Source organism: Pteropus vampyrus, unplaced genomic scaffold, assembly GCF_000151845.1.
Source record: "Pteropus vampyrus isolate Shadow unplaced genomic scaffold, Pvam_2.0 Scaffold116, whole genome shotgun sequence".
NCBI classification, from domain to species: Eukaryota; Metazoa; Chordata; class Mammalia; order Chiroptera; family Pteropodidae; genus Pteropus; species Pteropus vampyrus.
Genome location: NW_011888897.1, coordinates 3,599,254 through 3,625,795, shown reverse-complemented (window position 1 = coordinate 3,625,795; position 26,542 = coordinate 3,599,254). Strand labels below are relative to the sequence as shown.

The following is a 26,542-nucleotide window of genomic DNA, read 5'->3' as shown; positions in this document are numbered from 1 at the left end:
CAGCACATATAAGTTCAACTTCTTCTTTAGTAAACTAAGAAATTTTGTCAAGTCAATCATCATGGAGACAAGAAATAAACCTAATAACATCCTACCGGAGGGAATAAACATGTCTGGTAAGTGTATGCAAATGAAATCTCTCATAGGCACCTTTTTTATCTGTATTTCTTCGTAGCAGTTTGTCCACTTGAGAAATGGCCTCTTCCCAGCAATTGTTGCTCGCTTGAACGTGGGGCTGAATCAACTTTAATTTCTGTTCTAGGATCTGATAAGCTTCTGACACTAGTTCTTGTGTTTCTTTAGTACAAACAAGCTTTTCAAGTTCATCTTCAAGAATTATTACCCTGAGTAATAAAAGAAAAACGGTTTTATCATATAGATTTCTAAAAATATTACATGGAAAATTTATAATTTATAAGGCTTATTTAAGAAATAAGCTTATAAGATGAAAAAAGTTTTGGAGATGGAAGGTGATGCTTGTGGTACAACAATGTCTATGTACTTAACTGCCACTTAACTATATACTTAAAAATGGTTAAATGGTAAATTTTATGTTATGTATATTTTACCACAATTTTTAAAAAGCTTATAAACAATATCATATATTTTATTCAACAAATATTTCTTGCATACATACTAGGCATTTTATGAACTGAAAGATAAATTAAACCTATCTCCTACTAGAAGAAATTTATAACTGAATCAGGGAAATCATATATACATATAAATATAATATCATAAAAAGTTATAACTAACATTTTATTCCCATTTTACAGATGAGGAAGTAAGTCCAGAGAGTTGAAGAAACTTGCCCAGAGTGATACAGTTCGTAAGCTGTAAAACTGGGTTAATCCAGGCACAAAAGGATAATATCACTGAGAGAAAAAGATAGTGTTATAAGAATTCAAAGGGGAGGAAGTTACTATCAGCAATGAGAACAGCCAAGGAGGAGGGACTTTTGAGGTAGCATTGAAGGATGGATAAAATTTGAGCATGTACAAATGATGAACAAGGTCATTCTAGATGGAAGACAGGAAAAGGCAATTTATACAGTTTGGCTGGATTGAAGGAAAAGGAGCAAGAAATAAAGACAGAAAAGCAGACTGTAGTTAGGTACGGCAAACTCTTTCTATGGTTTTTATATAGACTTCAGTCTAAGCAGCTATTCTCTGAAGCCAGTGAAGATTTTCAGTTAAATGAGAAAAGAAATATATGCTTCAGAAACAATGTAGCAGTGAGCATTCTGGAGGCAGGAAGAACAGCTAAAAGGTTGATGCCTTAGTGTAGGCAAGTGAGAATGAGACAGAGGAGTGAAACACAAAACAAGTTTTTAGATAACACTTTTAAAAGTTGTGTGTAGCTATAGAGCAAATCAGATATGATGGTTACTGACTGGTACACTCTTTAGTTAAAATATTTTGAAAGGTGATGTTCAGTATAATTCATTTTCAAACAGGAAACATACTTCCCATCATAATCCACAAGTCCAGGCACAAAGATCCTCTTTCATTTTCCTGTCCATCCAGTGTAGCACTCTTCCTTCCCTGAGTCATCTTCCCTCATTCTAATGTATGCCATTATGCTCTGTATGTGTCTGATTTTCTTGCCAAAAGTTAATTATTCAGAGACTCTAGCTTTGCCTAATGAACCTTTCCACTGAAATCTGGTTTTCCTCTACGATGTTGCCATCCACTTAAGTAGAGACTACCTTACCTCCCATGTTCCCTGTGGGAGACAGGGCTCAGTGAGGTTAGCACTCACCTGCTTTCTTAGAATAGCAGCTACAGACCACTAGAACATCCCTGCCTCATAGTTTTTTAACTTTTTCACTATGCCCTAACCTTTACATCTGCCTAACACACCTATGCCAGATCTTGAACTGATGGGTAAAAATTTATCTTCTCAAAATGTCTTTATGACCTTAATTTCCTATCCTTGTACATCACATCCTTGTTCACTCCAGTAAGCTAGCCTTTTGATTCTACTGAGACTTTTCAAGAACTTCTGACCCATTTTTTATCTTACAAAGTTAACAGCTGCCCTCCCACTTCTCTTTCTTGCCTGGAAGCCTGGGTCAAGTACACAAACTATAATCTTATCAACTCATTAAATTCCTATGACCTTCCTGATTACCAACACAACATGAACCCAGCCATTCATTTGATCCAATACTACATAATAAGTATCTGTTACAGGAAAATTTTGCTGGAATAACTGGAACTTACATTTTACCAAGGCAAAGTACCAACAATATCATGCAAAGTATAAGATCAACAAATATAAACTACGGACCCTACATCTTACTATTCAACGAGGGCCAACAAGCTTGCCCTATGTTACAAAAAAAGGCCCAATTTGCTGTAATCTATTTAGAAAAATAGCAATATGCTATTATTCAATTACATATAATACTATCTCTTATAATTTCCTGTTCCAGTGCTGGCAGATATTTCTCTTAGATTGCAGGTTCCAGTTTAAGAGCCCTACTTAAAGAGAGTTAGAACAAGATCATTCCTCGTAAACTTCTCCACTGCAGCTCTCAAATAAACATCTGCTTTTGTACTATCTTCCTAGGTTTTGTTGAATTCAAGAAAAGAAAAAACTATAAATGACTCCCCCAAACGATAGTACCTACAAATCAGTGTTTCTCTGCTACATTTGTAGCTATAAACCATCCTTCGTGCTGCATGTCTCAATTTTGCTTCTTCTTTCTAGCTAGGACACAAGCCAACAATCACAATGGCACAAAAATGAAGCCTGCTAATCACAGGGACATTTCCTTATATGGCTTCTAAACTTACTCATTCAGTAATGCTTTCAGATGGAGCTGCAAGCTGCGTACTGCTGTGTGAACGTTATTCAGTTCTCTTGACTTCTGTTGAGTTTTGGATAAACGCTGGGGTACTGACTGGTGCTGAGTTTCAAAGTACCGATAGAACTCATAGCTGCGCTTAAGCTCTTCCAAGCAGGCAGAATGAGCATGAGGTAGACCCTGAGTCACATCAGATACAATACGATGAGGCAAAAGTGCTGGAGTAAGTAAGGGTCCAGGAGGTGCATTAGCTGTAGAAAGTAATAGGGCGAACCGTCTGAAGAACTCTGAACTCTGTGCCACCCAGAGTTGGAACAAAACCTAAAACAAACAAACAAACAAAAGATTAGATCAATAAAAAATATTGGCTGACATTCAAAACAAAGTACATATTTAACTTTTGTTTTATTTTTTCTCTTTGCTGCCTATACTTAAGCAGAAAATACAATTCAAGATTTAACAAGCTTTTAAAAACAATATATCAAAAGCATAAGGAAACAGGGAAATCACTGAGATAGCCTGATAACAAAAAATAATTTTAAAAGGGAATGAAAAAATATAACCATAATTCTTTCTCCAAATCCTTCTTAAAGAATAATAGCTATTACCACTTTTGGTACCCATTATACAACAAGCCCTCCAGTAGGTATTTTGTCTGTCTTCTCATCTAATCTAACACCTTTTAGGACAAGTATGGTAACACTTTTTAACATATGAGGTTTTAAGTTCAAAGAAGGTCAAATAGCTAATCAGTGTCAGGGCTAAAACATAAGCCTAGTTCTGCTTGGTTCCAAAGTCCCTGCTTATTCTTCATTAAGAATATCTCACAAATTGTCCTTTGAAAATAACTTTTTCCATTATACAGTAAAGTATGGTCATGGTATTAAATTTGGAAGTAAATGGAATTATTTCTCTAAAGTGCTACAAGTAGCTATTGGTATCTTAGTATGTTCTCCCAGAAACAGAGTTGTGGCCATACTGTATCTGCATTTATATATCCTGGTTGTTTCACTGGTTTTAACAGACATTTTTCCAAGTTTTTATAAAATCTTCATAAGCAAGTTGTAGCTGCTACACAATGGTTCACCACGTGGATTTACCATAATTCATAAATCATAATTCATGCAACCATTCCTTTATTGCTGTATATTTAGGCTGTGTTCCATTTTCACTATGATAAAGCTAAAAAGCAACCTGGTACATAAAGCTTTACTATCTTTGGAATCATTTCCTTAAGAAAGATTTGCAGAAGCAGAATTACCGATTCAAAGCGTGTATCATTTTTAAGGTTCTGTGTGTGTCAAACTGCATTCTGAAACACCTCTAGGGAACTAAGGAAACCTGTAAGAAAACCTGCAGCAGCTTGGGTAAGAGATGATGGCGGCTCGGACTTGGAATGGTGGGAAGGGACATGGGAAAAAGTAGATGAGTTTAAACTATATTTTGAAGTTACGACTGATATAAAAATCTGACAGACTGGATGTGAGGGGTAAAAAGATGGGTAAGATGGATGGTGCCTAGGTTTCTTCTAGTTTAATAAGCTGTGTGGTGCCATTTACTGAGATGGGTTAGAATGAGGATAAGAATAAGCGAAAGCAAATTTTAAGTAACAGTAAGGAAAAATTAACAGGAAATTTAAACATTTACATGGATCTGAAAATTTTAAAGATATAGAAATTTATAGTCTCAAAACAAAATGGAACTTGATAAATATGCTGCCAACTACACTCATACTAATTTTCACGGTATCAAGTGAAGTTTTAAAGACTAGAAACAAAGAAATATCAGTTTGCTAAATAAATACCGAAAAGGAATTTAAAGATGTTTGGATTGATCTCTTAAAAATACTACTGGAATCTTACTGCATACACTTTTGTAACATGCGCTAACTTATGTTTTTTCACGTTATTTTTTTCCTACTACTAACTCCAAAATGGTTCATCAGATGAATGTACCACAAATCATAGCAATCTCATATTACTGAACTTAAATAATTTGTCTCCAATATTTGCTGCCATAGTAATATCATGAGCGTACTTTGAGTATACCTTTGGTTACTTCCTGAGACGGATCTGCAAGCTTAAAATTGCTGGAGTAAAAGGTACACACCTTTGTGAATATTGGTATTCACTGCTCAAGTGAAGCAGTTTATATTTTTATAGCTGGTGTGAATAATGAATAATATCAACTTTCAATACCCTTGGCAAAATGTTTACTTATTATTTTCATCTGCATTTCTTTCATTACTAATAAAATGGAAAGTTTTATATTTATTGGCCATTTCTATTTCTTGTTTTGTGAGCTAGCAGTTCACACACCTGACCTATCTTCTCCAGGTTTCACACACCTGACCTATCTTCTATAGGTTTTACATACCTTAGTGCTCTTTATATAGAAAGAATTCAAGCCCTTTGTTGTCAATCACTGCATTTTTATCTGAGCCTGTTTACATTTAAAGTACATAGCATTTGAAGTTTAGAAGTTTAATTCTTATGTGCTCAAATATATCCTTTTATATGGCTTTTCATACATGAAAAAAATTCTTGTCCTAAACAAGAATTTTAGAAATTTTCCAAGGGAAGATGCAGATCTTTTAAGTTCCTTACTCATGTTTATTGAAACAAATGTCTAGTAAATAAAATGACTCACTTTGGTTTCCTGTTAAAGTAAACTCATTTATCTCCACACTCTACTTTAAGACAAGAAATACTTATGGTAAGAATTTTAAATATTTTGATATCAAACGATAAAGATCTTCTATCCAGTCTTCATGATGCTCTCCGCTTTTAAAGGCACAGCATCAGAAAAGCTATTACAATAACAGTATTCAGTAAACAATGAAAGGGAAGAGGTACACCATTTGTGGTCAGAAAGCACAAGCACGACCCAAATACACCTGTCTTTTCTTCTGCCCTACCTTCCCTTCCACAAATGGATTACCTTCAATGCAGGCAGGCTGAAGCCATCTGTAAGGTTATGTGCTTCTTCTTCTGAAATCTGCTCTTCACTAAGTCCAAGACCCAGCTCCTTAAAAGGCACCACACAGATGTAGTTGGTTATATTGTCACTCTCAGAGTTCAGGGGGTAGGTTAAATTAGGTTAAGGCAATCAACAAAGCCTTTTCATTAAAGCATATGCTCAATAACTAGTCACTGAATGAATAACTATACTTGACGTTCACATGCCACACTGTCGCGTCTCTATTTTTTCCCATCTACTTGGAATGCAGACTCTTATATCCTTAGGCCAACTCCTTCCTACTCATTCCTTAAGGGTCAACTCAGGTGCCTTCTCTGAATGCACAGGCCAAATACTCTGTCCCGCTATGTTAGAAGGCACAACTATATTATGAACTAACTATATTATGAACACCAGCTTATCTATTGACTATATTAAAAAGTCTTTAATAAGTAAATAGTACAAGTTTTTACTCTGTCGTCATAGCTCATAACAGGCAGGTATTTCGGCAGTGGGGGAACTAAATGGACAAGTTCCTGACTAAAATTAAAATGCTTTCTCTCAATTTCCAAAGAGGTAGTAGAATATAGTAAATATATATAGAAAGAAAAAGTTTTATTCATAAGTCCCAGTAAGGACACTATTTTATCTCTTTCAGTTGTGTAACACTGAGTAAATCACACATAAAATGGAGATTGTATGTAGTCGTCTCATAAAGTGGAGATAAGAAAATTTATCTGGAAAAGTTTGTATAAAGATATACTGATAGGCTATAAAGCGCTATAAACTTTAAGCATTATATATTATACAGTAGTACTACAGTACCCAGCATACTGAAGGTATAGTCTTTGCATTCCATTTACTTTTAATTTATTTATGAATCTTAACTAAAATAATGATCTTATAAACCTTCATTTCCTGACTAACAGAATTTCCTGATTTAGAAAATTTAAGTGACTGACTTATTGTCAGGTAGTCTTTGACTGCTTATTATAAGCCAGATACTGGTTAAGCACCTTATATGCACTAACTCATTTGATTGCAACAAAAATATGGTCAGGAGATTATGTTATTATTGCCATTTTAAAAATAAATAAAGCAAAATACAAAGAGTTAGAAACCTGCTTAAGGTTACCGTGGCAGTAACATACAGCCAAAATTTAAATGTAGCCAATCTGACTCTAGAGACTATTTTTTTGAAAGGGGAAGGATTTCCTGTTTCCAGTTTGTTTCCACGTCATGACACAAATTTGCCACGTTCAGGAATTTAAAAAAATGTCAGACCTAGCAAAGCTAGGTTCTTTTGACTTTATTCTTTGGATCAGTAAAGGGAGGGCCTTCAAGTTTTTTCTTTGAAGAACTATCTTCAGAAGAACTATCTTCCTGTCTGTTATTGTTGGCCCCCTTGGAATGCATTTCCAGTTTTAAAATAGAAGTGATAATGAAAATTAGCTTCAAAATAGGCAATCTGTTTATAGTTAACTTTTACAGGATTCAACTATAATATCTTTATTCGGGACCCCCGAAACATTGCTATTCTTCCATATAAAAGAAAAGGATATTTTTTCAGCATATATAGGGTCGCTAGCCTTGCTGCTTGAAAGTTGGCTCTTACAGTTCTGTAGACAGCTTTCCGAAGACCGATGAGATGCTGACTGGGATGCTGTCCAGCTTTATTAAATGAGCAAGCAGCACTGACCCTGTCAAGCAAACTTGAAAAGTAAAATGTGATACAACTGTACAGGTGTTCTAAAGTTTTTGTTTCCTAAATCCACAATTCTATTAAACTTAGAAAAAAATTCTTTTTTCATGTTTTCATTAAAAAATTATTATAAATATCCCAACTCAGGTCTCATAAATAGCCATTTCCCTGCTACATATATAGCCACCAGAAAAAAAAGACAAATGAAAACTTAAAATCTTAAAGAGTAAAGGCTTCCTCTTATATAGGGAAACAAAGAATTTTAGTTGAAATATAGTAGAAAAACAGAAATATTTATGTAAGAAATTGTAACTTTTTATATACACTACTTGCTAGAATATACTGAACTGGTACTATACATTTAGTTTTAAAAACCTGTATCTACAGTAAATATGAAAGCCTTAATTATAAACACTTTCGCATTCTTAATATCTGTTTACATATGTTCATCAATCAAATTTTTGGTTACTTGCACAGAACAATACAGAAATGCATTCTGTACATTCATAAAAAATGACTTACCCACCTGCTGCCACTGGCACTTACCTACTCAAAATGAAGTAGGGGGACGCAGAAAGATAACAGGACCAGTGGCCAACAGGGGAATGCAAGTAGAAAGGCAAAGGAAGGGTTACTATGCAGCAGCAAAGCTACTCTCAAAACTGTTCAAGAGGAAGCACATTTCATAGCACTTCCCAAAAGATAAATGGGGAACACCTATTTGTAACAATGACACATAATATATTTGCTTTTATAAGTGAAGTTAATAATGATTAAATATTACATAGGTATCAGATAATAGTTTTTTTTTTTTTCCACTTAACCAGTAACCTCTCCTAATAGCAAAATGAAATATTGGAATTTATAAATTTCTTACGCTAAAACTAAAATTTTTTAAACAAGACATCTAATTCAAAACTTAAAAAATGTTAAACCAAACTAAAATATATTCAGGCATTAAAAATCTCTATATAAAAAAAGAGGACAATGACTAACAGGCTTATTTTAAAATAAGGGAATGAGGTAGAGAAGGATTAAATTATTTGCTAGAGAGGGCAAATTGCAGAACAAAAGCACTCATTTTTAACACATGGCACTATTGTTTGTGATCCATTTCATTTACTAAATGAGTTTTAAAAACTAAAAATATTTCTAAAAATATTATGATTCGATTTATTATTCCTCATAATTTTTTTCAATCAATTATCCTGTTTGATGAAGACAAGTGAAGCACAATTTTCTCCAGCATTTCTTCTGCCTGTCTGCATCTGAATAGATGCCTATTCTATACATATTGGTAAAAACTGGCCAATGACAAAAGGTAGAGAATCCTCTATACACGCCTAAACATTAATTGGACACATATCCACTTTAGTTAACCAGTCAGTCCTCTCAATAAAGTCCTGTGCAATCCAAGAATGAAAAGTAGCTTTTACTGACTCTTAGTGTGTTTTTTAACTTTTAAAACTTGACACTCAAACCACTTAATTTTTGCTAAACTCTATCAACAAGAAGTGGTCTTTAACTATAATGGAAAGACAAATATTAACAGACACTGAGGACTGTTCCATTTTGAATAGAGCAGAAAGAGAATAAAATCTCTTATGTCTCGGGATTGTTTAAATACTGTTCTAGAACGTAACAGAGCGAGAATGCGATGACTACTGGAGGTTCTTCCACTTCCCTGTTTCATGATTTTCCAGATACAGCTAACTGAGAGCAATAATTATTCTTCACCATATACTTACTTTCTCCCACCTATAGATAGCAAGGTTATATGTTACATAAATTATTAAATATACGACAGTACAGCTGTCATCTGTTAGTGTTTAGCTGGCAGCCTAGTGTACTAGAAACAAGCTCTAGAGTCCGATGAAATGGACTTGAAAATTTGCTCTACCATTTATAATTGTACGCCTTTAGTTGTATGCAAAATTGCCTAGCATAGTAAATGGAACATAATTGGTGCTCAATAAATACAACTGTCCTTTTATTAATAGAATAAATAGCCTATTTAGCCTGTAGCTTAATACATTTACAATTAGACTGGTGAATATTTAATTTCCCATGGGACTGTGAAACATCATTAATTTGTATATTCTGAGAGTATCAGTGACATAATACCTAATAACATTTACCCATATTATTCTTATCGGGGTGATAACTTTGAAAGTTATATAAATGTCTAATCACCATGTTTACACTTGAAACTAATATAATAATGTATGTCAACTGTATTAAAAAAATTTTTAAAACAAAAAATAAAGCGTATTATTAATACATGACAAGATTTTTCAAAATAAATTCATGTCAGATATATCTCTCATTTAAATCGAGGAGAGAGAGCATCTGACAGGGAATAAAGGGAACAAAAGCATGTATTGGGTAACTTTGCATGCTAGGTTCAATATTATTCTCTTTCCATATATTATCTCGTATAATCACATGGTAACAGAAATATCTCAAAGCACTATGGTTTCTCAAAGTAGATAAACAGAATCATACTACATATTAAATCTAGCATATAATGTATATATTTCTTCAATTAGCAGTTAATAAACTTTAGTATGTGGTAAACAGAAGCTTACTTTTTTCTGTAAATGCAACACAGAAAAATAAGTAATAAATATCTAATTTAACTATGTAGCCGAAAAGAACTATTTAAAAACAAAATGAAAAATGAACTCACAGTGTAAATCCTCTGGAAATGACTTCAGTTTCTTGTATGAGACGTAAAGCTTTTCTCACAAGGTTAGTAAAAGCTCGGCTATTTGTTGCTGTATCTTCCAAACGGACATTGTATTTTTTTAGGGTTACTTGTAGTTTGGCTGTCCTCCATAATCTCAAAGCTCTTATGATCAGATAAACAAATAGAATCACTCCCCATACCAGCCAGGAAGATAAAATCCACCGAGTGGGAAGCATAATGAGCAAACTAATGAAGGCAAATAGCATTGAGACATCCCTATAACAGAGAAACCAAGAAAATGATATCCATAAGATTAGAGAAAGATGAGTTACTTTAATCAGTAATTTAGGTTTACTAAAATAGATAAAATGCTAGCTTCTTTGCAATATATATCTTAACAAATATATTAAAAAATTATGTGAAATAATTATAAAATATCTAGCAAACAGACAATGGTGCATAGATATTAAAATCTGAGCTAACAAGTTTAGGTAAAGAACATAAGAAATAGGTGCCTTCTCAAATAAATTTATTTTTAAGATACGGACTCTTTAACCTAAAAACAAATTAAAAACCCAATTTTACAGATTTAAAAATCTAATCTTAGGAATTTAAAAGTGAAAATACTTTAATTTTGTTAATTTTAAATGTTAAAATATTTTAATATTCAAATATATTATGAATTCCTTTTCCCTAAAATCGGACTTTAATTATTTGAACAGAAACGTACATCTCAATAAAATAAAAACATTTTTCCGATTAGAAATAATATATACTTGATGAGTAACTGTTTCAAATAAAGTCATCTAATTTTAGATACCATCACGAATTTGGAATATGCATATCTATACTGCAGATCATGATATGGACAAGCTAAGTGCTTTTAGATTGCTTTAACTGAAGTGAAAATTTAACTGAAAAATGAAATTTTTTTTCTTAGGTCAATTACAAACCTACAGGTTAACATACATCTTTTAAGCAATGAAGGCTTTGGTGAAAATGTGTATATATAAGAAAGAGTCATATAGGGGGAAAGGTATCCAAAAAACAACATCAATACCTGAAGACAGTTATAGTCAAATCACACAGAAAATCATATGTAAGAATGCTGCTTAATAAATATTTGCCTGCCCTAATTTCCCTTGGAGTCTTTTACTTTTAAACAATTCTAGTAATATCATAAAGCGAAATCTCATCAAATACTTATATGCTTAATCACCTTTGTGGCTAAAAACCTGAAAGTTGTAAAATTCTTAAAACCTATGGTTCCTTCTAGTAGCTCTTTAAGTTCTTATATTTTTAAAGGATAAGATGCTTTACTTCATCACGATGATGTGTGAGTGATACAGATTTGGAAAACATCATACTTCGCTGTCTGTTACAATATGAAGCAGTTGTCAGAACACTGGGGGCAATGAATGTAATTGCCTATATAACTTGAATAGTTTGAGCAATGACTTAGCTTATTTAATAAACTCACACTTTAACAGGTAGAGGACATTAACAGTTCTGTATATATAATTCCTTCTTACTATTCTTTTTTTTTTTTTTTAACCCATTATGGCCTGTGACTTCATTAGACCCAAATATTTGAAGTGGTCGAAAAGTTTTAGGACAGTCTGAATCATCAGACTATGTTCCCTATGATCTCTTCTTAGCCAACAAACCAAGAGGTGACTGTTTACCTCCATGTCCCATCCTACCCTTGTTGTCTCTACAATGCGATTATGATATAATCTATCAATTGCAAAAAAAACCCATGAAGAACTGCCTAGGCCTGCATTCACACAAGTACAAAGGTATATGGCTAAGGGATTCTTTTTGGTACATGTTACACCTGTTTGTTGGGCTGTTAAACACAGAACTAATTATACTTAGTTGAAAGTACATAAAAATTGTATTGAAATTTTTTCCCAGCTTCGCTTTAAATAGTATTTACTTTAGAAAGGCACTTTTTTTTTAAACCTCTAGTATATCATTACATTAATTACAATGCAAAATGTGTGGAATGTTTACAATGCCTTTATAATGGACAGCATGACGTTAGATTTCCTCTGCTATTACTCTGTATGTAAGCAAAGGATAGATGTTTTCTGGACAGTACCAAATGTTAGGGGTTGCCAGGGAGCGAAGTGTTGGAAGGTGTCCATTTTCCTGTTGTTGAGGTTGCCCTGCAGACAGGATACTGGGATCAAGCAGCTCAATCAGTTCCACATCCTCTTGTAACAGGACTTCCTGTTGCAGGATGGTGTGTAGTGAGTCGAGTCGGAATCCAATATCCTTGCCATTAAAAGACCGGAAGAGAGGTATTAATACATACATTATTGTGTATTAAATGGCAAACTCTTAATGTGCTAATAAAATTTAGAAGTGTTTATTTTCAGTATAGACTCTTAAAAAGAAGAAACAACAGTCCAATCTATCTTCAGTATGATGTATGGGGTTTTCACTGTAAATGTGAGGCAATAAAGAATGAGGTGGACATTACTGAGCCACCAGATATGAAATATAAATGTTTAATAAAGAGATTTGAAGTAATTATAGATTAATAAGCCTGCCTAGTTAAGCCCAATTAAATTAAATTAACTAAATTGCTGGAACACAACATGGAAAATATAATCCTATATCATAAGATGCTGTCCCTGGATACTGTAACAATATAGCTAATATTTAAGGATTATGTCAGTGGGGTCAAGGCCTTCTAAAAATGGACATTCAGATATTAAAAATACATCATTAAGGAATGTAATGCAAAACCATACTAACGTGTGCACAGCATTTATAGTTTACAAAATGCTTTCACATATACCAGCTCATTTATTCCTCCTTCCTTTCCTTCTATCTATCAAGAAATATATATATACGCCAGACACCATGTTTGACACCAGGGATGCAAAAAAAATGAATCAAGACATACAAGTCTCTACTCTTGAAGAATTCAGTTTAATGAAGAGCAATTCAAAGTAAACGGTTAACAACACAATGTGGAAAGAAGTACAATGAGGCATACCTAGGGTATTATGAAAATGACATTGAGGGACCAAAACTTGCAACAAAGTCAGAAAAAGTGAAAGAGGTGATGCCTGAGCTGAGTCTTAAAGTATGAACAAGAACTGACTAGATGAAAGAGTTGGAAGAGTGGGATGAAACAGAATAAAAGCTTCTCTAAAACTGCAAGTCATCGATATCATTTTGAGCAGCGTGTATACGGTAGAGATGAGAGATGAAGTAACAATGTTCGAGCAGACAGGTTAGTTCTCACAGAATCCCTGTCACGTATCTTTATCCTCATCTTCATTCTAGAGTCGAAAACTGAAGCCAAAAGAGATTAAATAACTTTCCAGAATTCTGATTTCAAATCCTAAGTCTTTGGTAGTCGATTTTGCTTTCCTGTATATAGTCTGCTCTATCAAAAAATTTAAACTTTTCTTTTGTATTAAATTTAAGAACAGAGTAACCCTATTGTAAGATAAAAAATAAAGGGAACTTTTTAAGGACAAGGGCTTTATAAATTAAAGTAAAAGTTAGGTGTAGAGTTGGAAAGCAGTGGGTTTGCTCTTCTTAGTCAGGTAAACACTCCTGTACTGCAGAGTCCAGCCCTAGGTGATCAAAACGGGAAATTAAGCAGGAATGAAATGACCCACATATTAAACCACAAGTATGCCTTCATTTGATTATGGGTTATACAGCACTGTTAGAGAAGATTTTCAATACTGAGCCTATTCTGATATAGTTATTTATTTTCACTAATTCAAAACAAGATCATCACCTCAATGGAATGCTGATCTCCCTTTTAGCCTGATGTGGCTTTCTTACCATCTACTGACACACTCTGCATGTGCCTCTGCAGCACTTTTATGTTTCATATTTGAACTACTGTCTCGTCTATCTTCTTAAAATCCTGATTCTAACATTAAGAACCACTTAATTATTTGACCTCCCACCCACTTTTATAAAGAGAGAATAGCACAACTCACTATTGTTGGGTGGAGGGAGGAAAACAAAAGGGGGCAGGAAGTGGAGCATGGTAGGTTTTCGAGAAATCTTTGAAATAAATCTTCACATATTGGTCTTACTCTTTGGTTTGGAATCCCCAATCAGACATGGAATTTTAAAATACAAGTTTTAAAAATCAAGTTTTTGCTAAAAAGTTTTAAGTCATACCTTTTATGAGACCTCTATATACCTATATACGGGTAAGTGTAAAGAAGCCTAACTAAGTGAAGGCTAAGGCTCAGAGAGAGGGGGAAAGCTATTGATGCAATGGGAGCTTTCCCTCTTCACAGATCCTCTCACAGACATGTTGCTTCACCAGGTACTCACTTTCTTCAACACCGTTCCCTGGCATGAGATCCTCTCCAAAACTGGGAAAATATTTCCTCAAATCCATTGTGCTCTGAAGCAGCATTCATAGCTTTGGGAATATTTGATTTAAAAGTGTGACAAACTAATAACCTACTATCATCTGCATGTACAAATAAACTTGAAAGGGACCAAGGTAACTAAATATAACTAAAGCAGTGTTATCTTAGTAGATTGCCTCTATACTAGAAGAATTTGAACTATATTCTGATAATTATAGCTATAAAATTGAATCAGGTTAATGAATTAAGGTTTTTCTTAAGGATAAATTCTATTACTCTTTAGTTATAAAAATAACTGCAGAAAATATAGAAATGGTGTTGCAATATGGCAATCGAAATACTGGGAAAATAGATACGTGCTAAATTTAAGAAACATGTTCTATTTGTTCTCAGGTCTGAGCCTCAAACAAATTTAAAAGGTACTAATTCTGATGGACTTAAATATAGTTAAGTATCATCTGAATAGCTGGGTGCTCTGTGCTGCAGGGAGGTGTACTATGTGAACTCTGGCTCACCTGAATAAGTTTGAGTGCCAAGACTTACTTAGTGCCTAGCTCCACAACCTAAGTAAGTTAATAACTTCTCTGTTCCTGTTTCCTTATATGCAAAATAAGCAGCCCCTACTTCACAGGGTTGTTGTGAGGATTAAATAAGTCGATATCTATAAAATACTAAGAGTATCTGGTGCACAGTAAGCATATGTGTTATCTACTACTGTTGTTAGTATACATGAAATAATTAAAATACAATAAAGAAAAGCACACATATTACAAAACTTATAGAAAATTATTACTAGGTTGTTGTAGAAAATAAGAGATTCATTCAATGGGCTGAAGTTTCTGGGAAAAGCCTTGAGGAAGAATTAAGACTGCTTATTGAAAAGATTCCAATAATGGAAAAGCAGAAGGAATTCCACCATAGTGTAATAGCACAAAGACAGACATAGAGAATAGGTACAGAATAAAGGAAAAGAAAGACCGGGTTGGCTAATGAAAATATTGGTAGATAAGGCTGGCAAGGTAGATTAGGGCCAAATTACGCAAACTCTTTTATGCCTAAGTGATGAATTGAATTTGATATGGTACATAATGGGGATCATTTTAGGATCTAAATAGAGAAATGGCATGAGAAGGTAATTGATAAAGATTTCTGCCTGGAAGGATAAAAAGGGTATGAAAAGCACAGCTAAAGAATAAAGAGAGTTCTACTTTTGCCCCTAGGGATTGAGAAAAAAACTTACTCATGTGCCGATACACTTCAATGATCTTATGCATTTTTTAATACATAGTGATATTTCATAAAGATGATGAGGATCAAATGAGAATGTGTGAAAGCACTTTATAGACTAAAAGTGCTTAAAAAGTGCTAAAACTACTACCATCTTAGTTGCTATAAAGGATTTTTAATCTTTAAGAAGAAAAGTACTACCTTAATAAAAATGAACAATGGCAAAATGTTCAGATATCATGGAGCAATTGTCACTATTTTTATAAAAGGAAAGAGGTACTGGTTCAATATCTATAGCTAACAAAATTTAAATATGTCACAATCTAGGAGAGAGAATAAGTCAAGCAATCTTATGCTAGAAGTTAATGGGGCAATTCCTTGTTTCATTACCTGTAAACTATTTCTTAGGTATGTACTTCCTGCAATTCTTCATATTATAGGCACAAAAGGAGTTCATACAGAAGCTGGTACTTTATAGTGAAACATAACATGAAACATGTGGGCCAGTGACAGCCAAGAATGAAAAGATCAGGACTATGCAGACTATGATTAAACCACAGAAAAATGTATATGGATCCATATACCTTACCACGGTCCTAGTATCACAGCAGAATGAAGATGGCTCCACCTGGATAGAGATGAGATTCTACGTAGATGACAAGACACTTCATTAACCTTCTCAATACACCTACAAAGATGAAACCCTGAACAGAGAACTTACTCTTTGGGATTGCTAAAAAAGTAATTTTAGTCAGTCAAAACATAATACTACTCAAGCCAGAGAGGTAGTGCATTATGATGGAAACAGCCTGGGCTTTGAAACCAGGAGACGTGAATTTAAATTCTGACCCTATCCCTCTCTAGCTGAACAATCTTGAACAATTTCACTTAATAAGTATTCTTAAACCAAACTGAGCTGTCTGAACTCCAGGCTTTCCAACTGATAAAATGCACTCAAACTTATAGTGTTTGGATTACGAAATCAAAATGTGAAAGCACTTTGTAAATATTTCTTTATAAATGATAATTTACAAGAATGATAATTATCACCTTAAGGCCACAGGCCAGCAGAGGATCCTGAAAACCTCCTTACCTATAACCTGATCACTCTTACTCAGAGCCTGGAGAATATAACAACTTCGATTTTTTAGCTGTACTACCTGGATTTTGTATTGTTAGGATGTAAAAACTTGAAGTACTCCCTTTTGGGAGTCAAGAGGTAAAGCAACAGATATATTACAGCAGAGAGAAGAAGAAAAAAGCAAGCCTCAAGGGAATCACAAAGACTCTCAACATTAACTATTTCAAGTCTTTGGGGGAATTCTATGATTTATCAGTCCCAGCAGACTAAATTTTATGTGTGAAGTTGTCAGAGAATGGTAGATTAATGATAAATAAATTAAGGAAGAACCACTATTGATTTTGCCCAAACTCTGTAATCACAGGCTGTGGAATGAAGACAGAGACAGTCAAGTTCTTCAGGAAAAGGGAGAAGATCCCACAAACAGATACATCCCCTCCCTTACTGAGAGGAACTGCTGATGGAGGAAAATGGCAGCAGGCAATTATTAATCTAACAAATAAGATTTGTTAGATAGCAGAATATTATTTTCTAAGTGGCTAATAGTCTCTTAGACGAACTAGGCAACAATACTAATAAGTCTAAATTCAAAGATCCCCAGTTATCAAAGAATTTACTTTTCTTTGATAGGTAGTTTAGGTGACACAAACAACTTTTTAGGTGAAAGAGGCAGTCTCCTTTTGGAGAACTATCCAGAATTTCTAATCAAAATCAATCACTGCCCAAATCAGTAGCAAACAAATTCTGGTTCGTCGATTCTCTCACTAATAAACTGGAGCCCTCAAAACTGACAAAGAAAGTAAAATGAAGACTTACCAACTTGTGAAGTAAATCATCTTTCTTACTGTACTGAGAAAAAACCCAGCTTTTGATGGTTTCAGCCACTTTTAACAGGATTCCTCGCTGAAGGAGATGAATGACATTGTATAGGATTATTAAACCACAACCAAACAGCAATTTTAAATTTCAAATAATTTGCTTCTAATTAATCAGAATTTTTATCAGGAAAAAGGGGAAAATAATCATCCAGGTTATATGCTTTGTCTCAGCCTCATTAGTTCCCAAATTTATCTGCACATTAGAATCCTCTGGATTCTATTTTGGTTAGAAACATATTCCTGGGTCCCCAAACCAAAGGCTTAGATTCAGTAAATTTGGAATGAGACCTGGAAATGTGATTTTTAATAAGAAGTCATCTCGACGCAGCTTATTTATCTTGGGTACACTATCAACTATGTCAAGATGATGATGGTATGTATTTCAAAATGGAAAACCATGGGGTGCTCCAAGTTCTCAAATATTAAGGACATTTCATTCTATAATACTAAGGCAGAAAGATTATTTCAATCCATTTTAGAAAAACCATGTCAGTGGAATAAAAGTTATCTGACTGAATCATCCAAAAATTCAGTATACCTTAATAGCCTATTTCCTGTGCATGCCAGTAAATGGAGTTTACATTCATTGAGTTATTATTATATCTCAGGTACTGGAAAAGAGCCATGGGAACAAAGATGAATATGCATAACTGCTGTCAAGAACTTAGTATAGACGAGACAGTAGAAATAATTACAAGCCAATGTGAAGTATGAAAAAGAACAAGACAAGAAGAGGTCAACGGGAGCTAACACTGGAACTAAGCCCTAACAGATGAGTAGGAATGTAGTAACAAAGAAGGTTAGAACACGCCAGGTAAGGGGACGAGAGCCATGGAAGCACATGCCATGCAGTTCATGGCATAGTTTAGGATAGCTAACACCAGAGAGAAGAAGGAAATAGTAAAAAACTTTAAAAGGTACATTGAGATGGGTTTTTAAGGACTTTGGTCTTATACAAAAAATTTGTTTTCCAGAGAAAATAATTGGTACTTCACTCCTTGAACAGAATTTTGAAGGCAATTCTAAAACTACATCCACTAAGAAGGAACTAAATAGTACAACAATTTTCCAAAATTTAGCTGCCTTGAATTTAGAAAAACTCCATTTAAAAAAAATATAGCTCATATACTTGAAATGTGTAAGATAAAGACTAAACAAACTTTCTAGACAAGAGGTAATTTTGAAAAACATCTCTGGCTATGCTATTTACTATTCTTCAATATCTGAGGGATGGTATTTAAACCTTCATTTTATTTATTTATAAATAACAACATTTCTACATGTAAAAATACCTCTCATAAATGAAAAGGATTGAATACCTACAAAACCCAATAGGTCAATGCCCAAGCATACACACAAGGAGGTCCCATCTCCCACCCCAAGACTATCCTTTGGCCCTTTGTCTTTTGTTGACAAATCATTTCCTATCCAAGTTTTAATCTATAAATAACCTATTAGATACAGCTTTAGGTTTCCCTTTTAAAACTTTTCCTAGGAAGGTTCATATTTAAAAGGGGCAAGAAGAAAGGGTCTTAGTATAGAGGACTAGCAAAACTGGTTTTGATCCATGTGAGCTCTAACTCCCCTATTCCTCCCCCAGCCCCCGCCGTGGGTGTGAGTCAACAAAACAAAACAAACAAAACAAAACATTTCTTTGGTATTTACTTTGCTGTTGCAAATGGGCCCAGCTTAGTTACCTCACATTCTAAGAACAGGAGAAAACACCTCTATCACAACAGAGTAAATGACTAATTGAAACTTTAAAAGCCTCCTCTTAAAAGTATTTGAGTCTTGTAATAAAACACTGATTAAACTAGAATGCTCAAGAAATTAGGTTAGCTGGTTATATTTTTTCTATTAAATTAGAATTCTTTCTGTTAAACTAAAATGTACTGGAATATTTTCTTACTTCAGCAAATATGTCTAATAGAACAGAACATAAATGAATTCATTAGGTAATATATTTTATTGGACATAAAGGAGATACTTCTGGTATCTCAGCCTCATAATGCTGTACACATCAACTACCTATGAGATATTTACTGTATAAAAGTACATAACAACTGCAGATATAAAGGGCATCAGAAACTGAGGTAAGTATACCCACTCCAAATATCCTTGAAACTGTTTATGAAATATCAATTTGCTTTCTTATAGTTTGTGCTTTAAGAAAAAATGTTCAAAGAGAAAATAATTCCAGTTAATATAGGAGTTCTAATAGTTGGGTTCTCATTCAAGTTTTAGAATATTTTTTCTGGTCCCTCCAGATAACTTCAATATTTAAATAAATAATATATTTTAATCCTCAACCATATTCATTTCCACTCATTATACAAATTACCGATGAGATCGTCCAAAGTAGCAAGGATTCATGTTTATCTAAAGACAGTTTTGTACTACTGGTGAAATAAAAAAGTTTTACCTGTGTGGGGAGGACACAGAGGTGCTTACTAGTGTTCTTTGTTTGTCTGTCTGTTTTTGTAAGGTAAAGAACAAAAGATTAAGTCATAGAGGATGAGCATGCGTTCTTACTTTTGGCAGGGCTCTTGTAGGAGGCTTTTGTTGTTCCTCTGTCACTGTGCATTTTTCTGGTTTTGGTGACAGAGAAGAACATATTTCAAAGTCTGTATGTCCCAGATCCTGTAAGTACTGATAAAGTGGAGAATTCTGAAAGAGACATATAAAATAAAGCAAATGTCAAGATCATTACTATTTCCAAGTTTTAGGGGCCAAATTCAATACTAGATTTCACTATCATGATCAGTATGCCCTAATTCTTTAAGGCTTAATCTATAAAGAATTGAATTATGTCACAATGCTATTTAACATTAAAAAAAAAAAAAATTAACAAACAATTCAACGGAGGACCTAAAAAAGAGAACTCTAAATAAAACACAGATTTTTTTTTGAGTGAGTATCAACAAGGAAAAATGAATTTAGGAATATAAATAGAGTTGTTAAGCAACTTCTTTGCCCAAATTTTTGTAGTATTAGAGTAGATTGTTTTAAAATAACCAGTCCTGGCTATAGATAGCTCCTAGGAGGACCTATAGTAAAAAACAATTACTTGAAACCAAGAAGAATTAGGCAATAATTGTACTGTATTTATTATAAATTTATCATACCATGACATTCATTAATTCATTCAAGCACAAATATGTATTATTTAGTAGACAATTCATACAGTATGAACAAATTTAAAACTCTAAGATAAGCTTATATACAAGCATAGGGCAAATGAAAGACTGTGGCTAATAAAAGCATTAAACAACAGTGTTTAAAAACACAAACTCTAATGCATTAGAATACAGTGTTTAAAAACACAAAGTCTGGAGCCAGACTATAGGTACAAATTCTTACTCTGCCTCTTATTAGCTGGGTAACCTATGGTAATTTATTAATTTTTTCATGCTTCGGCTGTCTCATCTAAAAATCGGAATAATAATATCTAGTTCATAGGGTTCTTATGAAGACTAATTAAATATAAAGCACTTAGAACAGTCCCTGGCACATAGTAAATATGTTCAATTTATACTTCAACTTCGTATAAGCTATGTAAGAAGAACACAGGTTTTGGAAGAGATTAAAAAGAAAAAAAATCACCCCAACCTCACCAAACAGAGATATCGTCATCACTATTGGAAGAAAATCTATGAGACAACTCTTTCTGGATAAACAGCAAGCTTTAATTATAACTTTTAGTATTCCCTAAAGTTGGTGACATGTTTAAAAATAAACCTTGATTCCATTCAACAAAATATGTAATATTTAAAAAAGACCTTATGTTGGGTGTTAGAGATGCCATAACAACCACCAATAAGAACACAGCTGACACAATACTATGTGGCAAAAGCTTAGCTAAGCATTTTACATGCATCACCTAAGATTCACAACAAAATCTAAAATTATTATTATCATCATTATTACTATTGTTATTCCCATTTATAGTTAAGGAAACAGATTTAGACTTAACTCCAAAAACAACATGCTGAAATACCTATCATACTGTACTACCTAAAATTACAATCTCTCTATGTCTAGAGAAAAAAACACCAAAGAAGCTTACTTACAGTTTAGTACAAAAATGCCAAGCAAATTAATAATTATAGGAATGTAATAGCTGCTACAGAAACTGAGGAGCAATAGCTAAATTAGACCAACATTTTTAGGGACTATATCCTTGAGTTTGGAGAAATGAGGAAGAGTGGGAATTTGCTGGACTGGTAGCAATTTGCTGGCTATCAATTTAAGAGAACAGGAAGATGAGTCAAATGCTTTCCTTTTAAACTATGTTTCTCTTTTGAGACAAATATGCAAAAAATTATAAAATAAGGAGGAATATGTTTATCCCTGTGGTTTTAAAATCTCTGGTGGCGCAAATGGTTAATCTTTATATTACCCATAATGGATCTTCAAATATTGCCTTGAATTACTCAATCTGTATTTTCAAACTGAACTATGAACCCCCAGAGTGGAAAAAGAACAAGAATGCTAGTTCATTTGAGCTGACCTTTTGAAAAGCTTACTTTCTTAAAAAAAAACCCAACTCGTTTTTAAGGCAGTAGAACCCTTTCTTCAAATGAACTCCTATGGGGAAGAACAATAAATATGATGGATCATCAAAGTGGGGTTATTCTAATTCAAGGGTCATCAAACTTCTTCTGTTAACAGGCCAGATAGTAAAATATTTTAGGCTTTGCAGGCCATATGGTCTCTGTCTCAGCTAATCAACTCTATCATGCAAAAGCAGCCACAGATACTACATAAACCAATGAGTGTGGTTATGTTCCAATAAAACGTTATGGATATATTGAACTTCATATAATTTTCATGCATCACAAAATATCATTGTTTTGACAGGTTATTTTTCCCAACCATTAAAAAAATGTAAAAACTATTCCTTGTTCACCAGTTATATAAAAATAAGCATGGAACGGGGACAAATCTGGCCCAATAGTCTTAGTTCGCTGACTCCTATTCTAATTGAAGACTCAGTGCAGATCATGAGGCATAGTCTTGACTGCTAACTGTTCTCTGGGAAGAGGCTTGTGGGGTAGGAATGGGGCCAAATGGTTTTTTATTCAAATTGCACACTTTCTTACTGCACACTTAGGTGATGTTGTGTCAGCATTGACTCCAATGTCTCTTAATTTTCCACTTTATGTCACGGCTCACAAAATAACAAAATGGATATCTGTAGCAGATATCCATTTTTTAAGTGATTAAACAGAAGGGAAACAATGACTACTTTGTTTTCCATATATGTTCTGCATATCAACTAAGAGCATACCATACTTAGTCTGAATCACCACATCTGGAACATCTGCTATTTCATATTTCACAAAAAAGCAGCATTAATTGTCTACCTTATATACTACTGAAAATGTTCAACAGTGTCATCTGATACAGTATTTCTACCAGTAGCCTATTCTGCCATTTTTCGCCCCCTAAATGTAGGACTTCTCATTAACTTTTGGCTGCTTTCACAAACTTCTTGTCAAAGGTGTGACATATCCACTGTGCTCTGCAACTATGAACCTTGGTAGTTCTAGTTTTTTCCCCACCTTTGGTGACAGAATTTATCACTTTCATCCTAGAAAGCATTATTTTACAATTCTGGAAAATTCTGGCTTGCCAAGACCATCACTGTGCTTTGTTTCATGCTTAATGTAACTAAGTATTTGACAAAATTTCAGAATAGACAACCTTTAGACACTAGGTATGAAGGTACTGCAGGTCCAATCAACTACGATTCCAGTCATCATTGTATTTCATATTTGCACTTTTGTCTTTGTCTGTTAGTAGAAATCATATCATTTTCTAACTTATAAACTTGGACTGTATGGACCTATGAACATTAAAGCTCTAGTCACTATGTTTATGATGGTTTTCCAAGTTGTAGCTGTTTCACTTTTACTTTTATGCTTATTTCATTTTACTCTTTTATTTCTATTCTTTTGCTTCAATCACTTTTGAGCCAAAGAAAATTTAAAATTTGACCAATGATAAGACAAATGAAAAACAAACACCCATTGGTTAACAAACTGAATGTTCAATCGAGATGAACTGACCAGGCAGGCCTTACAGCACAGGAGCAATTTGTAAGAATGCAAAAGATTAGTAAAATTATTTTATATTAATGAAAAGATATGAGTGATAAAATTACAATCACTTTTTCTCTGAAACTGCCAAATAACCTGTGTACTATTTGACAGATTTCAGAAATCACATCATGATCAGTGATTCTTAAATTTTTTTCATGTCCAGGCCTCTCTATAATCTTTTAAATTATCGAGGGTCCTAAAGAACTTTTGTTTATGTGGCTATCTAACAATATTTATCATATTAGAAATTAAACTAAAAAATTTAATTTATTAGTTTACATAAAATAATAAACCCATTATAACATTAATGTAAACAACATAAATTTCAATGAAAAAAATTTTTTCCAGTATAAAAAGAAGGAATTGAGAAGAATGGATTGTTTTATATTTTTACAAATCTCTTTAATGTCTGGCTTAATAGGAGATAGTTGGATTCTTATATCTGCTTCTGTATTCAATCTGTTGCAATTTCTTGTTTTGGATTAAGTATATAAAGAAAATCAGGCCTTAAACAGACGTATAGTTGGAAGGGGATGAGTATTTTAATAGCCTTTTCTGATAATTGTATCATCAAAGAATAGACATAACAAAACTCGACAAAAGGTTAATTTTAATATGGAATATGAAATCATGTTGACGAGCTGTTTGTACTCTGTACACGCATGAGAGAATGAGAATGAAAAAGCAAATAACGTCTCAGTATTAAAACTTGATCATCCAACATAAAATAATTTATTTTTCTTTTTTCTTTTACAGCAATGTGAGACTCCCTATTGCAATAGCTCTAACCATTATATTTGAAAGTTTTGGGCTATTAGGCTTATAAACTAATACAAAGAAATTTCTATGTTTCATATAGTGAGTATTATTATATTGGTTGACAGCAGCTTTAGAAAGGGACTTTTTTTGTGCAGGGTAAGGCAGAGTATGTGGTGATAGGTAATTTTCTCAGTTATAACTTTTTCCCTTAGTTCAAGCAAAACATAACCACAAATGTTTCAGTTAAGTTGTTTTCCTGAAGAGAAATTATTAGCACTGAACTCAAACTATAATTCTGTAGTACTGGAGAATGTTACTGCTGCCAAAAGAAATATGAGAAACCTCAGACACAGCATGTGGGAGCTTCTCCTCAGGAAATCCTTGTGGTTTACAATTCCTGTAAATTTTAGCTGACAGAAAACACACATCATAGCACGAGAAAGAATTTTGCTAAATGAAAGATAGCCAAGAGTCTTTGGTTGTACTAAGACTGTTCTGATGGCTGAAACATATTTTTGTAAGAAAAACAAACAAAAATATACAGGAAACCCCAACATTTTTGCTGAACAAACATTTAGGAAAATGACTCATTTAAATTCTAGACTACCTGCATTTCATACTTCACTCCCATTAAAGATATCAGATCCTACATTAATGGATTATACAAAGTCTGAACCACTCATTCAATGCACTGTTTATTTTCTGTGTGATTTATGGTACATTCTGTAGATATGCCAATACCTTTATCGATGGTTTGCATTTAAGAAGGAAGATTAATTAGCATAGAAATGGAAGTATTGGGTAAAATACTTTTATTATTCGGTTCTCTCTTCTAAACTGCTTCAAATCCTTACAGATAGAACAAGTTATAACCTTTCAGGTTCTAGCCCACAGAGGGAAGAATAGGACAAGCATGGAAGAATTAGATGATCCATTCAATAATAAATACTAACTGAACATCCTCTACGTGCCAGGCAATATCTAGGCACAGGGAGAAAACCAAACAAAAGAGGTGAGGTCCTTGCTAAAAGGTTCCATTCTATGGTACTTCTGATAAGACTATGGTATACCTAGCTTTCTAAACTACCAAGGAAAATACTGAGTGGTCTGATGATACTTTATAGGTTGCTATGTTTCAGGAAAATCTTCTCTTGGTCTCAGTATCCTTAAGTACAAAATAAGAATGCTGTGGAGTTCTTAAACTTGTTCAGGTAGTAAAACAAAACTCATGATGTTCTCTGAAAGACAAGATAAATATATTGGTATGTTAAAATATAAAATTTTGTGCTAAATCAAATGCCATCTTATCCTACGCAATAAGCCAAATCCAGAATATGGAATTCTACAGATGAAATTACCCAGTTTCTTCAACAAATAAATGATGTAATAAAAGTGGAGGAGGTGGAGAAAACTGTTAAAGACTAAAAGGACATATCACCCAAAAGTGATGTACAGACTTTGTATCCTTAAAAGAAGACATTTTCGAGATACTCAAGAAAATCCATACACAGCCTATTAGGTAATGTTAGGAAATTATTTTTAATTTACTAGATAATTGTATGGAGTTATCTTCAAAAAAAAAAAAAGTACTTAACTGTTGGAGATGTAAACTGAAGCCTTTACAAGTGAAATTCAGCAATGTCTAGGATTTGCTTTAAAATACTCCAAGAAAAAGGTAAGGGAGAGAGAGGAATGGATGAGACAGTTTGGCAAAATATTAACAGCTGCTGAAGCTGGGTGATGGGTATATGGAGCTTTCACTGTATTATTCTTTTTTATATAATTTAAACAGTCTATTATAAAAAATTTTTTTCTAAAAAATCAGATGCTAGGTTTTCCTAGAGTCTGGTATAAAAGACTTAAGAAAATAATATGGCAGAAAAATGTAAAATTGAGAAAATTCAACTTATTCTTTTAATCTGAGGAAAAGATAAACTTATTAAATTTTAGAATAGAATACTCAAGTCT

At 33.4% G+C, this 26,542-nt stretch overlaps 1 protein-coding gene across 16 annotated transcripts in view; it reads right to left on the bottom strand.

The window, feature by feature from the left end:
• The window catches only part of VEZT (vezatin, adherens junctions transmembrane protein), a 58,628-nt gene that overhangs the window by 13,443 nt on the left and 18,643 nt on the right, over nucleotides 1–26,542 (bottom strand). For 3 of the 16 annotated variants that reach the window (XM_011365905.2, XM_011365910.2, XM_011365911.2), the window contains exons 2-10: nucleotides 20,244–20,378; nucleotides 17,650–17,736; nucleotides 16,342–16,398; nucleotides 12,266–12,441; nucleotides 10,162–10,437; nucleotides 7,333–7,482; nucleotides 5,753–5,900; nucleotides 2,802–3,133; nucleotides 151–344 (exon numbers count right to left, since the gene is read on the bottom strand). In XM_011365905.2, coding sequence (XP_011364207.1) covers nucleotides 151–344; nucleotides 2,802–3,133; nucleotides 5,753–5,900; nucleotides 7,333–7,482; nucleotides 10,162–10,437; nucleotides 12,266–12,441; nucleotides 16,342–16,398; nucleotides 17,650–17,736; nucleotides 20,244–20,378 — 1,555 coding nt within the window. Of the gene's footprint in view, nucleotides 1–150; nucleotides 345–2,801; nucleotides 3,134–5,752; nucleotides 5,901–7,332; nucleotides 7,483–10,161; nucleotides 10,438–12,265; nucleotides 12,442–16,336; nucleotides 16,441–17,649; nucleotides 17,737–20,133; nucleotides 20,379–26,542 lie in introns of those variants that run through there. The other 13 variants (XM_023533976.1, XM_011365909.2, XM_011365912.2 and 10 more) reach the window with 9 other exon arrangements.